The sequence below is a fragment of the Patiria miniata genome, unplaced genomic scaffold (genome assembly GCF_015706575.1).
Source record: "Patiria miniata isolate m_02_andy unplaced genomic scaffold, ASM1570657v1 HiC_scaffold_18, whole genome shotgun sequence".
In the NCBI taxonomy this organism is placed as follows: Eukaryota; Metazoa; Echinodermata; class Asteroidea; order Valvatida; family Asterinidae; genus Patiria; species Patiria miniata.
In genome coordinates, this window is record NW_024037056.1 from 2,797,190 (window position 1) to 2,813,768 (window position 16,579).

The 16,579-nt window shown below is 40.8% G+C and overlaps 1 protein-coding gene across 2 annotated transcripts; it reads right to left on the bottom strand.

Moving 5' to 3' along the window:
• Positions 1-210: 210 nt before the first annotated feature.
• On the bottom strand, positions 211-16,576 carry LOC119724199 (LHFPL tetraspan subfamily member 6 protein-like). 2 transcript variants are annotated; one of them, XM_038195145.1, is made up of 4 exons: positions 16,521-16,576; positions 6,529-7,001; positions 2,776-2,874; positions 211-1,911 (listed from the first exon to the last, which is right to left on the bottom strand). In XM_038195145.1, exons 2-4 carry the CDS (start codon positions 6,905-6,907, stop codon positions 1,793-1,795), a joined length of 597 nt encoding a protein of 198 aa, XP_038051073.1. In that variant the 5' UTR covers positions 6,908-7,001; positions 16,521-16,576; the 3' UTR covers positions 211-1,792. The 2 variants fall into 2 exon arrangements, with proteins under 2 accessions (XP_038051073.1, XP_038051072.1); XM_038195144.1 differs by lacking the exon at positions 16,521-16,576 and adding an exon at positions 14,377-14,783.
• Between the last annotated feature and the right edge of the window lie 3 nt (positions 16,577-16,579).

The window sequence follows — 16,579 nt, forward strand, 5'->3', positions numbered from 1 at the left end:
AAAATTTGGTAAATTGGTGGAAGTATTTGAAAAAAGTCAGTTTTTTCCAACAATGGTCAGCGGACCATCTTTGGAAATTGATACAAAAATTTCACTTTTTCTTGAAAACGACAGCACACCAGGTGCCATGATTTCACAAAATGCTTGAGACTTCAGTTCACTTACAGTCAAAAAAGGTATTTCATAATAATTTTGTCCTTTTTTATATCAATTTGCAAATGTTGTATAGTATCTTTAATTTTATATGCTTATATTTTAATGGATAAATAGGATATGTGTAGAAAAGTCAAAATAGTTATGACAATCATAATACTATAGCACAAAACATCCATTACATTATTTTAGTGATAAAAATAGTGAAAACATGATATACAGTGTATGTGTTTAGAAAACACTCCTGACAAGAGTATACGAAATACAAATAGGCAATACAAGTCCAATAAATACAAAATAGATACAGTGTTCACTGTATGCTGATATAATAAAAAGCTACTAAATATACAGAGTATGATATTGTACACACTAACACAAAGATTTCAGACAGTTATGTAGGGGAAAGTTCCCCATACATATTGGGATCGTACACACGGCAAAATATCGTCTCCTGATTAAAACATTTTAACAGATGCTTTTATAAAAAAAAAAACCACCCGTCTTGTTCTTCTTGATTATTAACTGCTCCCTTTTGTGTTTCATCTGTGGATTTTATCGAGGTTTTAGCTTCAGGTTCTTCAGCTTGTGTTCTTGCGCCTTCTGAAAAAAAATTCTTCATCTTTACAAAGAGTTCACGAAGCATCAATTAATCAGATAATCATAGAAACTGCTGCGGACCTACTGCCAATAGCTAGTTAAAGGCTGGGTTTCATACTTGAGGCGAATGTGAATGCGAAGCAAATGTGACGTCACGCAACATCATCTGCGAAATTCTCAGGTCTGGAATGGAAATACGTATACTAGTGAATTCGCAATGCAAAAACCTGCCGTGACGTCACGTTTCGCATTCGAGTATCAACTGGCTTTAAGTCAGGTTTCAGTAGTTCCACATACATGTATATGACTCGGAAAACATCTGCACAAGTTTTCCTCTTATAATTTTCACCCTCAGAATACGGTCTTGAATACACTCGACTACGTCCGAGCTGGTACATGTGAAGTTGGATAAACAGCACTCTTGCATATTGAGGAGCGCTGCGGTCCAATGGTTACGGTGTTTGACTCACGTCCCCTGGCACAGGGTTCCAACCCTAACGCGGATCACGGTGCTTGTGTTCTTGGGCAGGACATTTTACCACAGTTGCCTCTCTTTACCCAAAAGTATAAATACACAATGTAGGTACCTGTGAGGGTAGAGACCAGAATGCGCTGATCTCAAGTTGCTGCAAAAAAAATGATATCATGGCCTGATGAACAGGGGTAATAATTGTGAGGCGCTTTGAGACTTTAGTATCGAAGCGCTATATAAGCACCTCATTATCATATTGTTTCAAAGCTTCCTGGATGAGCATAGTCTTGTTCCAAGACTGTTATTATTCCCCTTACGCCGCCGGTCACCGACGAGCGGTCAAGATGCGGGCCCTATCAACACAAGGAATCAAATCCAGTTTTGAGAACTTTACGAAATTTAACAGCAGACCTCAAGTGTGCACGATAGCTCGTATACAAGGACACCGACAAGAAAATAAAGACTAAGTCAAGCAGTGTGGGTCACTCAGATTTTCTTCCGGAGTGATCACTTCCAATTTCGACAGCAAATTTATTTTCTTTTTCCCTGTTATAGTTCAGGCAAGGTGGGTCAGACTTGGTAGGCTTCCAGTTTTCTCCGCCCCGCCCTGCAGGAGAGGAGGGCGGAGAGTATGAGCAGGCCACACCCGCCGATGGTCACCAAGTAGGCCCAGGAAATGCTGCACTCACCTGCAACGGAGAGAGAGACATGAAGAAGAGGTCAATTGGGAGTGTCAACAACCGTGAACATTGAACTCGGGAACTGTCAGTAACTCTTCAAGGCCCATAATTGGAACCTTAGATTCTCAGTTCAGTTAAGGAGACTGCACAGAGCAAACCGTTTTAATGGTCAAAGCTATTACTTTACTTTCAATTATAGCAGGCCTATATGTTAGGAGTGGGGAGGGGGACAGGGAGTAACAGGCAGGGTGGTTTGGGGCGGTACAGGGAGTAACAGGCAGGGTGCTTTGGGGCGGTACAGGGAGTAACAGGCAGGGTGCTTTGGGGCAGTACAGGGAGTAAGAGGCAGGGTGGTTTGGGATGGTACAGGGAGTAAGAGGCAGGGTGCTTTGGGGCAGTACAGGGAGTAACAGGCTGGGTGGTTTGGGGTCGTACAGGGAGCAACAGGCAGGGTGGTTTGGGGGTGGAGTAACAGGCAGGGTGAATCGGGGAAGTATAGGGAGGAACAAGCAGGGTGCTTTGGGGCAGTACAGGGAGTAACAGGCAGGGTGGTTTGGGCGGTACAGGGAGTAACAGGCAGGGTGGTTTGGGACGGTACAGGGAGTAAGAGGCAGGGTGGTTTGGGGGTGGAGTAATTACAGGCAGGGTGGTTCGGGGCAGTACAGGGAGTAACAGGCAGGTGGTTTGGGACGGTACAGGGAGTAACAGGCAGGGTGGTTCGGGGCAGTATAGGGAGGAACAAGCAGGGTGCTTTTGGGGCGGTACAGGGAGTAACAGGCAGGGTGGTTTGGGCGGTACAGGGAGTAACAGGCAGGGTGCTATGGGGCGGTACAGGGAGTAATACCAGAAGGTTAAATGCATACATGTACTCACCAAGCTGATATGAGCCTGACCGTTCCCCACACGCCATCTTGACCTGGGGATGGTCCCAACCGTTAGGGTACAGAGCACAACCGGCTCCAACAAGGCAAGCTGAAAGATTCAAAAGAAAGAGACAAAAAATCAATAATCAAAGGTTACCTTTTCTACGATGCATAGGAAGATGCTCCATTAAAAGATATTTGGGGATACTAGGCATTTACTGTCTTTACCATCTTTGGAAAGAAGTGGCACTTTTAAATTTCAGTATGTAGGAAAGAAGCCTCATCTTACACTTGAAATTATGGATTCTGGACGGAGAAATAAACTCATGAAGCCATTTGAAGTACATGTATCTGCACATGATTCAGTTTGTCTTCCAGAATCGAGGACAAGTCACTAGTCCCATTTTCATCGGTTGTGAATGAATTAGTTAATCAGACTCAGAGGCTACGCGCACACGTATGCAACACAAATACAAGTAATAGTTATTTGAAGTTCTTTTCATGCTGTTGAATTTACTAAAGTAGTACACACTGCATACACTTATGATCTGACACACCGTGCCCTCTGGAGACATGCACACAATAGGGAACAAAAGATTGTACGTCTCCACAGGGCATTTTCTATAGATGAATACATCTCCACAAGGTTTTCACGAAATACATATTGATTTTACTTAAAAACTAGGGATTCCCAAGGTATGTTAATTTGTCGCAAATGGTAGAGTTTTAGAAAAGGGATATTAAGTCCGAATTTCAGCCAAGGAAAGACATGAAACTGTACCGGTACTTTCAAACTCAAAAACTTTAGTACACGAGAACAAAGAAATGTCTCCACAAGGATACAAATTTCAGTTTGTGTGTGTATACGTGTGTTGAAATGTATTGCACATTGAAGTCCAGAAAGAGAGAACCTGTTTAGAGTTGACATAACCCCCAAGTTGCACTTGAGAATAACTGTCAACAGTTACATGCTAAACAGGGCGCATGTGTGTGTTTGAAAAGCCTTAATGCAAACACCCCACCTGTTGAGCTGATCTCAAGAGGGAGTTATTGATTGGCATTGTTGACTGTGGGTAATTCACACCTGTATGCTGTGCATTGACAATGTTATAAGTACACAAAGCTGGGATAATGGATTGCACAGAACAGGTGCTCCTGTAGTATTGAAAACACAGAGATTCCAATATTGAAAACAAGCAGTGCTCTCTTCAAAATTATAATGTACAATGTACAATTACAATGAACATATTACATACATTGTACGTATACATAATTATGTTTGTTATCCACAGCATAAAATTTGAGCAGCACTACATGTACATGTATGCGACATGCTGGCGTACATGTACTGTACACGAACAAGGTGAAAACGTGTGATGGTCCAGTGAGTGCTTAATGGTAATACAACAAATACCAAATTATTATGAAATACAACTTACTTGACTGTAAGTCAATAACAGTCTCAAGCATTCTGTGAAATCATGGCACCTGGTGTGCTGTCATGTTCAAGAAAAACATAATTTTTGTTTCAATTTCCAACGATGGTCGGCCGACTATCGTTGGAAAAATGTGTTTAAAAAAAAAAATACTACCCCTAATTTATCAAATTTAGTTTGTCCACATCTTGTTTGCAATCGGTTGTAACACATCCATGTATGGGTGCAAGCTAGCTAGACTGCTTCCTGGACCTTATAAACTTCCCTGACTTCTAATTAATTGCTCCGTTTCATCTGAAGTACACAATGTAGTGTCGTGGAACTAGACTACAAGAACAGCATTTTTCTTTGGTTTTTTTTTTCAGCATCTATGAACACAAAACTTTAAACAGGTCAGTGTATGCTTTAAAATACTAACCAGTAATAGTTTATGAAAAATACTAACCCCAAATCCTGCCATTTCTGAAAATTACAGCTGAAGCAAATGTTGTAAATTCCCTTCAAAGCATTTCAAATCATAATTGGCACTCTATCAAGAACACAGAGGGCTCTCTTTCAGCGGCTTCAGCCAGCTGCAGCCGCTACCCATAGACACGTGTGTAATTCTAAGCCGTAGCCAAGTAGCAATTCGGACGCGGCTTAAGGCTTCACTCACTGTCTTTTGAAGGATGCTTAGGTCAACGAAATGTCCATCAAACTCATAATTTAATAAACTACTTTCAATTTCAAGATCGACATATTTTAGATTCCACTTAATGCAACAGGCGGCGAAAATGGTATCTTATGTTGTGGATCTGTAACGAGAAAAACATCCTCGCTGTAACGAGACAAACATCCTTGCTGATGATTTCAATGACATTTCCGGTAGAGCCTAGTGCCAATCATTTAAAGGGCAAAGCAGGATGCACTCTTTGCCCTATTTTCACAAAACAAGCATGCCGACTCGTTTCATCAAAGCAATGGTGCAGAGTAAATTGTTGGAAAACAAAAAATAATCAAATAAAAAGCTTTTGGATTGCCAAATACACGTGACCCTCAAACACAAACCCAGTCGGATTTTTAAAAAACAAATTCCAAGACCCGAAAATATGTCTTGTAGGATTTTGTCTGATTCCCATGTTATAACTCTTTGGGAAGTTTAATCAAGGTCCTTTCCAGTGTGCCCAATGGCCAACTTTTAAAACAGAAATTGGTTCAAGTGCTTTGTTCTATGCCAGAGGGTCACACGATGTAAGAATGAATGCCAGGCCTAACTCCTAACCAAAAAAGGCCCTATCTCTCTCTTCCAAAACAGACTTGCCGTTGCACACCCGGTACCCTTGATTCAATACGCCCGGGGGCGAGCATTTAAACCCAGCCATGCTACCCGAGATCCCTGCAGCAAATTACCAAAGATTTCCACTCTGAGCTCAAGTTCAGCTTTTGTCACCATAAAAAGGCCAGTCATGCCAGTGAACTCGGCAGTTTGATCAGGAAAAAGGTTAAGAAAGCCAACACCTCGGTCATAAAAGGCCACCAGCAAATCACCCAGAACTACAGTTGTACGAAAAAAAAAACCTTTTTCATTTTCCCCACTGAATACATCTAGGTATTCAGCATGAAATGTATTTAAAAATGTAACGGTAGTCTGTTTGGGCTGGACATTTGAACCAGGTACCCAAATAAGGCTACTAATGTCAGGAACCGGTTCCAGATAATGGGGTGATTTTGTTCTTTCGAAGTCTTAATAAAATGTGAATAACTTCCATGATTCTAGAAAATTAAAAAAAATATTCGAAGTTTCTGGATGAAACTCTAGATTAGCATTGGATAGAACATCTTTAAGGACCCCATTTAGAAGACATACATGCCAGAAGCGAGGATTCTTTGGGCTATGAATTGAAAGTGAAATTCTTCAAGAACAGACATTCCAAGCTTAATCTCTTTATTTTTAGATCAAGGAGATTCGCAATGCAAGGAGGTCACAAGACTATCAGATGATAGTTTCCTTTATTTGGGGCTTGAATTTTTTTTGGGGGGGGGGCAAAACCAGGAATTTTTCCCTGGTTTTACAATCAAAGATTTTCAAGACATAAGTGAAAATATCAGACAAAAGTCATACCTACCGGTACATGTATTAAACTTGGGAGTCAAAATTTTCGAACTTAATGATATGATAAACAGGCATCAAATTTGTAAATAAGTTTTATGAAAAGATAGGTGTAGACAACCCAAGTGTGCAATATCAAGTTCTGCAGATATTTTTTAACAGATGAAACTGGTTAGATGTTATTAAAAAAAAAAATACATCGAAATGAGGCATTACATCTTTGAAGTACAACACTCACCAGCAAATATCTGGATGACTCCGGCCACCCTCCCAACTTTCTGCGTCACCAAGTCTTTCACGCAGCACGCGAGGATGCCGGTGAACGCGACCAACATGGACACCGCGCAGCCCACGCCTACCAGAATGGTCCCTAGCCGCCACGACAACGTGGGTATGTCCTCAAAGCTGGAGTAGCGACCGCAGCCAATGACGGTCTGGCGTTCAGATGTTGGATAATTGCAACGCCGGAACAGACCGAAGTGGAACACGTGAGGATCGTTCACTTGCGCGGCGCCCGCGATCCAGTACGGGAAGACGAAGCCCGCGCAGCACAGGCAGGTGCTGAGGAAGGAGACGAGGGTCCAGACCACTCCCGTGGCGGTTAGTCCCATCCCCATGGCGACGGAGCTGTCGGTGTTTGTGTCCTCCTCAGCAACATACGTAGAGACTGTGCTGGGGAAACGCTTGCTGAAAGTGCCTGGCTCTGGTATCCTGGAAAAGAGGAGTATTCCAACAATGGTAAAGGTCAGCGGGTCAGCAAGGGTCAAAGGTCACAGAGAATTGTTCAGATACACAACTCCGAACCACACTGCGGTTCTGCTTTGAGGAAAATGCTTTATGAAAGTATTCTGGTCACGCACGTCATTTTTCCAGACAGCTTTGTCAGAATATAACAAAAAGTCAGTTTGTGTTGTGACTGCACCTGTGCTGTGGGTACTGTCAACTTTCTGAAGAGGCAATATAATAAATTGGGATATTTTTTTTGAGTCATCAATTATTTGGGGCAGACTGTATTTAGGGTACTTGACAGTAATACAAACTTGCGTCGCCACACACATGGGTATTGTCAAGCTGGGTTTTATGCAATATGCATACATTGTACATGTACATGTAGGTCAAGGTAACAATCTGATTTATGACTGTGTGAACATTGCATGAATTGTGCATGGACCAGTGAATATGTATACTGTATACATACCGGTACATGTACACGTACATGTATACTTATGTACATGTACATGTTGATAAAAACCCAGCTGTATTCATGTATGTTGAAGAACTTGCATTCAAGTCATGGTTTTACCAACAAAGGCAACAATACTAAGGATACTATATCATCACCATGTGAAAAATTTAGAGGATTTCTGGAGTCCACATTAATAGAATTTATTGTAACATTAAAAGACAAATATTTTTGTTTCTAACCATTTTCCACAGACAGTTCATCAGTACCATACATGTATGTATTCCAAAAACATGTATTTTAAACAAACAAAAACAGTTACATGTACAGACAAACAAAAGCACAACTACCGGTACAAGTAGCGTTTTGAAGCAAATCTCATCTTGAGAGTAAAACAAAAGAGAGAGTTAAACGCTGTGAAGGCGAACTAATTCTTTACAAAATTAGTTTTATGGCTCAAGTAAAGCTCCTACCCAGTACATGTATAATAATGTACTACTCACCTCATGGAAATAGGATAACCGGGCGAGCCCACAAACCGAGGCGCAGAAATACCCAGTGACCTTCTAGAATCCATCACGATAGACAAGTAAATCTTAAAGTCATAAAAACTAACTGTACCGGTAGTCAACAATCAAGTCAATATCACATTTCTTTAGGAATGACTGCTAGATGTCTTCACAGGCGAGCAGAAAACTATTCATCCAATTATGCTGTCATCATGGAACTTGACGGACGTTGATCCAAGATCACACCGTCTTTCTCTGACTGCAAAGCGATTTCAGTGAATTTCCTTGTCATGAGCAGCAAGTACAGAAGTTTAACTCATCTGAGATCAAATGGTCAAAGTTAGTACCAATCTAAGATCACATTCATGAAGGACTAATGTTTCTGCAACTCCTCTGAAAGAAACATCTGATCATCCTTTGAGAGAATTCATCTACGTAAGTCAATCTTGTCGGGACGCACTCGTTATTACTGTAAATTCTTGATCACGCAACTGCCTTCTCAACGAAACAACTTCAGACCATCTCTGTCACAAACTTGACAAAGGAGGAAACTTCATCACTGGTTCATATCCTGTCCTTGCAGAAAGTCAAACCATATATCAAAATTCTGTCTTCTCAAATCTTTATCACGAGTGACACGTGAAGAAAGTCGATCACCCAAATCAATCCCGTCTTCAAAGAAGCAGTCAAAATTTGCGCATCAATCCAAGATCACAATAACATCTTCTCAAAGAAACAACTTCAGTCCATCTTCACCACAACTGGCAAGCGAAGAAAATTCATCACCCAATTCAATTCCGTCTTCAGAGAAACGGTCAAACTATGTGTATCAATCCAAGATCACAATAACATTTTCTTGAAGTAATGACTTCAGTCCATCTTCGTCACGAGTGACAAGCAAAGAATATCCATCACCCAAATCCGTCCTGTCCTTGTAGAAACCTCAGTCAAACTATCAATCAAAGATCACAATAACATCTTCGTAAAAGTTAAAGTAACAACTTCAGTTCATCTCTGTCACAAGCAAAGACCTAAGAAAATTAATCACCCAAATCAATCCCCTCTTTGTATGTAGACGCAATCAAACTTTAAATCCAAGATCACAATAGCATCTTCTCCAACAAACGACATCTGTCTATCTTCGGCACGAGTGGCAAGCAAAGGAAATTCGTCACCAAAATCAATGCTCAGCTGAAGTCAAAATGTTCATCAAAGTTCGCAATTCTGTCTTCTCCCAAAGATAAACGACTTCCGTTTTCCTCAAAGAGAGACAAGTGCAGGAATATTCACCCAAAACAATCCTGTCGTCATCACGCACTTCCGAAAAACTGACAAAACCATCAAGCACGCATCGCAGCTGCATCCTCCGAAAGAGCTGTGGTCTTGCCAATGGCCTGAGCATGTACATGTATGTATGCAGCATCATCAAATATGTCCTACAAGTCTTGATAGCGATATTAATACGTAATGAGGAGCGCGGACGACCCAAGATTGGTCCCGTGATGCAATCCAATCATTCCAGAAGTTATTGGGTGCCGAGCTGCTGAGCTGCTGGCCGCAGGCTTTGTGTGATCGGAATGTCGGATGGGATACTGCTACAACTCTGGATAAACCATAAACATTTACACAGACACACTGGAACAACCAAATTAATCAATTTTTTTTTTCTCACTGAAATGTGTCCATCATGATAAAGTGCGTTTTTCATGGCAATTAATGTTTCCAGGTATTTTCTTTTCAATTTGCAACATGGATTAATTAGTTTTGAGTACAATTATTAAGTGATGATCATTTTACTACATGTATACAAATGTACCAGATTATGACAATTACTATAATGTCCACGGGGTTCACAAAAAACTTTAGGACTGCAAGGGTAGGCCTAAACAATTCTTTACCACAGTACATGTGATCGCAATTGATTTTGGTTTGAGCTACAGATGTTGCAGGCAAAATAGACCAAGGTCAAATGATAGGGTAGTAAAACAGCTTTACTGTTCACACAGCTGTCAAAGTACGTTCAATGAATTTTGTCATGACAAGGAAATTCTTGTAATGGTGGTTAACCCTAAACAACAAAGGCAATCTCTTCACAAAACCAATACATGTATGCTCTATTTATGTCTCACTACGTAAAAGGGGTAGGCCTACATCACCTTGAGCAAGTTGAGGACACAATTTTAACAGTAAGAGTCGAAAAATAAAACAATCCATTCGCCTTTTTGGAAAACCACCATCTTAGACATTAAAACAAACAATCTCCTTCTTCTTCTTTTTTTCAAGAAGCCGGAACGAGAAACTTATTTTAATTTTATTTGGCCTAACTTCATCACCATATGATTCCCCAGCCACCACATGCCGTATGATTTAATCATGATCAGATTCCCAGATGGACCAGACTAGGTGCTGGAGTGCATTCATCATTCAGTTGAAAACACCTGGGGCCGATACAAGCATTAATCTGCTTAGCAGAGACAGGTTACCAGACAAAATGCTGTGGGATGTTAACTGCTTCAGACTGGTTTCCCATTCTATCTTGCTAAGAAACTCTTAGCAGAATTTGCGGCTCACATTAAACAGGGCCTGATTTCATGGCTTTGCTTTAATACCGTGACCATTCAAAGACAAATTCCTACTTTTATACTGTAGCAGAAAATTCTGTGCTTGTGGTTAGTGCATTTCACGGGCGAGCGAGAAATTTGGGCTCAATGCGCGCATCCCGTAACGTTTGATTCTGCGCTTACAGGGATAGCGCGGAATTTTGTTTGATAGAACGGCACAGAACGGTGGTTGTAAGCGCGGATTTCTGTGCTTAGCATATGAAATGGACGTCTGGACCCAATTTCATGGCGCTGCTTAGCAGTTAGCAGAAAATGTGCAAACCTTAAGCACTGTTTCATGGCATGACTATAAAGCTATTGTGCTTACTGGCTACAGTCACCATGAAACAGACAGATGCTCTTTTTGCAGAAAAGCATGCGCTTAGCAGCGCTATGAAAGCGAAGCACAGTTTATGAAGACATCTCATCGCACCGGAATTCTTACTTCCATGGGATGCGTGTAAGCGTGTCATTAGTTAGGGTCAGGGGGTTTTCATCGGGTGGCTTGGAGCAGTGACTACCGATTGATATGCTTCTTCAAGCAGTGAAGTGCTGTCAAAATAAACAGTGTCTGGGTTGGATGGCAAAGGTTGCCTAATACATCATGTGTGTTTAATACTATCTTTCCTGAGTTTGTAGGTGTACCGTATGATCAATGAGTACCGCATGTATGTTAAAAGTGTCCGTACAGTTGTTTTTTTTTGGGGGGGGGGGGTTGGGGGGGGGTTTGGGGGGGGGGGGAGGGGGGGAGGGGGGAGGGGGGGAGGGGGGATGTCAAAAACTACTACCAGTACCGGGTAGATGTCTTTTTGCATGTTTTCTTAAATCAATGTACTACATGTGATTTGCATAACTTTGATAATACACTCTTTTTTTTTCAGAGAACTTTTTTAAACCCAATTTTTGGTAAGGCCACTGAAAAAAGTTCTGCTTCCGGTTTCCCTACCTACTGATACCCTGTTCTGACAGCCCCTACCCTAATTTTTTTATGGGAAAAATGAGGGGAAAAGACACCCAAAACCATCAATTTCTACAAAAATTGGCCCCAAAAAATATTCCCTCCCTACCTTGTAGACCCTATTTTCGAATGCCATGTAATCGGAAGCAGAATTCCTCTTTTTGGGGGGCCGAAGAACAAATTTGAACAAAGACGAAGCACACATACACGTGAAGATACACGTGTAAGTTGGATTCAGAAATTTTGACATATATTTCTCATGCCAAAGTAACAAACAGGGCAAGGTTAAAGGGAATGTACATCATTGGCTTTTGCTGTAATTTTCAGAAATGAACTATTTGAGGGGTTAGTATAATAGATCAAATATTGTTACACTGACTTTTTTGAAGTTTTGTGTTCGAAAAGGTTGGAAAAACCAAGAAAAACAAAAATGTTCAAGTAGTCTGGTTCCCTGACTCCACAAAAGATAAAATGGATCAATTTATAGATGATGGAAAATTGTAAGGCAAGGGAACCAGTCTAGCTGGCCTGCACCCGTTCATGAGCATGTAACCAATAGCAAACAAAATTTGGACTGAAAAAAAATGGTAAATTTGGAGCAGTAGTTGAAAAATAGTTAGGTTTTTCCAACGCTGGTCAGCCGACCACCGTTGGAAATGTTTACAAAAATACCATTTTCTTGAAAATGACTTCACACCAGGTGCCATAATTTTACAAGTTGCTTGAGACTGTCATTTACCAACATCCTAGTTAGGTATTTCGTAAAAACTTGGTAGTTTTATTTTTCGATGTTTGCAAATGTTGTATATTCCCTTTAAGAAAGAGTTTTGGCTCGGGCAAAGAACGCCACTAAGCATGACAAGTAACCCCTGCTCAATATGCAATCTTCATGCAGTGTACATTGTTACGAAGACCATGCACTGAAGGCTTTGTAGTAAGTGCACACAATAATTCAATTTGCAGCAAAAATGCCAGTACACTACCAAAGGCCACAATACAGTTATTTTTCACAGCATAAAATTCATCAAAATTGATCAATTACCCCACATGCACAATACACCTGTGGGCCTCTGGGCTTGGGGTATTATTTTCCTATCGCGATCTCCAGATCCAATTGCCTTATTAACCTTCTGGCCTTTTCTCTGTGGAAAAAATACTGACTTTTTTTGTGTTCAGTATTGTGGAGGCGTGTGACATGGCTCAGTGAGTTTTTTCACTGCTTTGGAATTTTTTTTATGACAGTGTTAAAAACTATGTTGAAAGTTCCCAAGTAAAGTTAGGACCGAAACTGTATGCACATATGGAATAAAAAGAACCTTCATCTTTTTGGGCATTTTCACAAAACTGTCTCCCTTACCCATTTGATTTCACCTCGGGAGATAGTCCCAATCATCCAACACCTCGGGGTCAATAGTTTTCACTATTTCCCCACAAACCATGTTGTATTTGTGATTTAGTACACCTCAGAGACTGTGCAAGCGTTGGGAATAACAACACCCCTTGCAAAGCTATGTAATCCCTGATCCAAGGATTTAAAAACTAAAGCTGCTATGATACCTATTGTTAATCCCACTTCTAGGTCACTTTCCAACAGTACAGCCATGCAAGAACAAGAACAGACTACCAGTTCCCTTGTTTACCGTTGGGCCTTTTCCAGGACCAGGGATTAAAGGAAATCAATTCAGCTCACTTGTACTATATGCCTACATGCTTAATTTGCATGAAAGTAGCCACTGGCCACTGACCTATCTCTCCAGGGCAGGGCTGCCAACTCTTAGTCTTTGAGCCTGAGACTCCAGCATTTCAGGTTGTTCTCACGACATAAAGAAAATAATAAAAAAAAATCAAAAATGATGTTTAAATGATGATCTTTTGCTGAAAAAAGGAATTGGTAAAGTGGTCAGAAATTACTTCAGATTGTACCACAGAGGGTGTAGAATGCAAACTTTTTTAGGGCCCTTAAGTGGGCCCTGAACCCCCACTAACTTCGCGCTTGCATTAGATTGACTACTTCTGATCAAGCTCCATCGCCAAATTCTCAATCTCAGCTCTTACTCAAAGTTGGCAGGGTGTAGGCCGAATGAATAATCATATCGGAGGATTCAGTACTGTTTTGGCTAAAATGGCAAATGCTGACCTTTTTTTTTTACACATTCCGGTACGTACACATACATAAACCTGTGAAAGGGTACAAGTACTGGAAGGTCTGTTGGGCATACAGTACATGTACAATGCGTTTCAGTATCAAAATCTTCATGGTGGGGGGAGGGGGAACAGAGGGAGCGACAGGCGTGTATTCCCTCCCCCCTCAAAAAAATAAAACCAACAACAACAACAAATCCCAAAAGAAATACAATATGGCACATTGAAAGTGGCATGCTGAATCAATCGATGACAACCCTACAGCTTACTAGGGCTGCTCAATATTTGACTGACAAATTTCTTACATGAGAGCACACGTTACATGTTAGAGAAGAGTTTGAGGTAGGCCTAATGGATAGATGACGTCCACATTTGTGGAAATTTTATACGTACTAAAGCCCGGTTCATACTTCACGCGAAAGCGAAAGCGAAGCGAAATTCGTGACGTCAACAATACACTCGAAACACGTCCACCATTGTTGACGACATGAATTTCGCTTCGCACTTGCTTTTGCGTGAGGTATAAACCGGGCTTTTAAGACCATCCCCATGATAATTATGACAGACATACCCTTACATGTCTGTAATTAATTCAACTCTGAACAAAAATTGTTGGTCGACACATTTTACACATAATTTGTATCTGTGCAGAACACGTACCACTGTATACCGGGGTACATGTACCGATACTCACCACAGCTGAGTCTCTTTGTAACACTCCCTCAACTTCACATTCTTAACCGCAGATTTCATTTTCGCTGACCATTTAGTAAAGCAGTTTTTCCCAACTTAAGATACTATCATTTCCAAAATGTTAGTGTCAAGAGAACGCACTTGGAAGAGAAACGACACTAGCTTTTACTGACAAACAAGTGGATACAACACAGAAAACATCCGACATTGCTGGTCCGTGTCGCGTACAAATCTAGCACTAGCAGATCAACAGAACAACAATTGTACGGGCGATACTTTGTATTTTTTCTTTTCTACATGTAAATCTCTCTCCCTGTTTTAGTACAAAAAGTTCCCCTAGGTGAGTGGGTGTGAATGAATGGCAGTTTCCGTTACACCTCGACGAGCTTCTATGACAGGGGAAAATAGCCTACAGAGAGCCCAACGAATCGGAGCCCGATTTAATGGGGGTACTGTTGTGCCCATTGTGGGATACTTCTCAAGATTATGCACGGCCTGGAAGGCAAACTCACTGAAGGCTTTTCTTTGTTAATCTCCTGCAATCTGTTATTCTCAAACAGTTAGGGTTTTTTTCTTTACAGGAAGCTGGACATTTGTGCAAACTGTAAACAGGAATGGGTACATGCGCGTACATGTAGGCCCTATATGTATTTTGAAAGAAGTTTCAAAGTATTTCCTACCGAAACTGGAAATGTTTCTCAGTCCCAAATTCATGTTTTATCATCATTTTTGCAATGACTGACCTTCATTGAGATGATACATGTATACATGTATGAAGAACAAAAGCAGCGTCAGGTTGCAACATTCTTTCCCGACACTGGTTTCCATGTTATTCCTGTTTTTATATTCTTTGTTAATGTTATTTTTCTTTTTGTTCACGTATTTCATTCTTACTGCGAATAACTGTGTGATTGTGGTTTTTAACTTAATAAAATTGAAGTTTTACAGTATTTTAACTGTTTAACAACAACAGTATTTTGTTTTTAACGATTAGTCATTCTGACAACACCTGGTCTGGCCTAATTTTTATTCAAGGTGGGTTTCGAATTTGGATTAATTAAGACAACTGACTAGGCCTAGGCATTAGTATTAACTTATCCACAAAATTGAAACTCGTGATAAAAAGCGCTGGGAACTTGGGACAAAAAAAGACATTCTGAAATTCGTTAAGAAAAAAGGCACTAGGGAAAAAATGTCGGAAAAATTTCCGTACTGGGCCACAACTTTTTTTCAATTAATTTTCAAGCGCCAAAAGTTGTATCCTTAATGGTTATTCCCTCCACTTTCCCTCCTCTACTCTCACCCTCTCAAATCCTTTATTTCTATTTATTAATCAGTCATTTACTTCATCGAGATTCGAACCTCGGACTCTTGCTTGAAACACGAGACTCTTAACCGCTAGGCCGCGCACGATCGCTGTTGCAATAATCAATCTTTGGACGTATTTGAAGTAGCCATTGAAATAAACTAAATATTCATGAGAAAATAAATATTCACAATGACGATTGCACTATCATTGGCCGGCTCAAGTGACGACATGGTTGTCGATGTCATGCGATGTCACGCGTACCGCTGTCTGTCAGCCACACTTCAATCAGTTTTGACCGGCTGCTTCAACTTAGTTCTGCACGACGTGTGCATCCAAAATGTGCTCTAAAAACACATTTTGCCTAATTTTTTTCGCATTAACACAGCTTCCTGGATTCCTCTTTTGTGTGAAATCACAAGGACTAGGACCAAGGTGAGGTGACAATTAATATGTTTGGCAGCAGATAAATTGATGATCGAGTGTGGAATTTTTCCCTATTGGGGGATTAAATAACCCCTCCCCCCGCCGGCCACGCCCCTGAGAAATGTTTACAAAAATACAATGCATACTGTACATTGCAAAACCAACGGGAACAATCAAATGCATGCGAGGCGCTAGGGCATGTAGGGCAGCTAGGCAGCAGTGCACACACGATGATGAATGACACAACGTCCTCATCAAACCACATGGATTTGGACAAGTGGTTACATGAAAACAAAGACATTTTTACACTACAAAAACACACATATTACTCCATGGCATTGGAAGATACTTTGTCGTTAGCAAAAGATATATTTGATTCTTATGAAATACTGATTTTATGATTTTTATCTTACCTTTCTGTCGCTAGCGTGAAGTCAAACGAGCGTCTGTAGCGATAGTGCCGTTTAAGGTC

Coding starts and splice junctions, on each gene's coding strand:
- LOC119724199 (XM_038195144.1), bottom strand. CDS start 14,435: ATGAAATCTGCGGTTAAGAATGTGAAGTTGAGGGAGTGTTACAAAGAG. Junction 7,002..14,376: donor TACAAAGAGACTCAGCTGTG/GTGAGTATCGGT, acceptor CCTCTTTTCCAG/GATACCAGAGCCAGGCACTT. Junction 1,912..2,775: donor GTCAGGCTCATATCAGCTTG/GTGAGTACATGT, acceptor TCTCCGTTGCAG/GTGAGTGCAGCATTTCCTGG.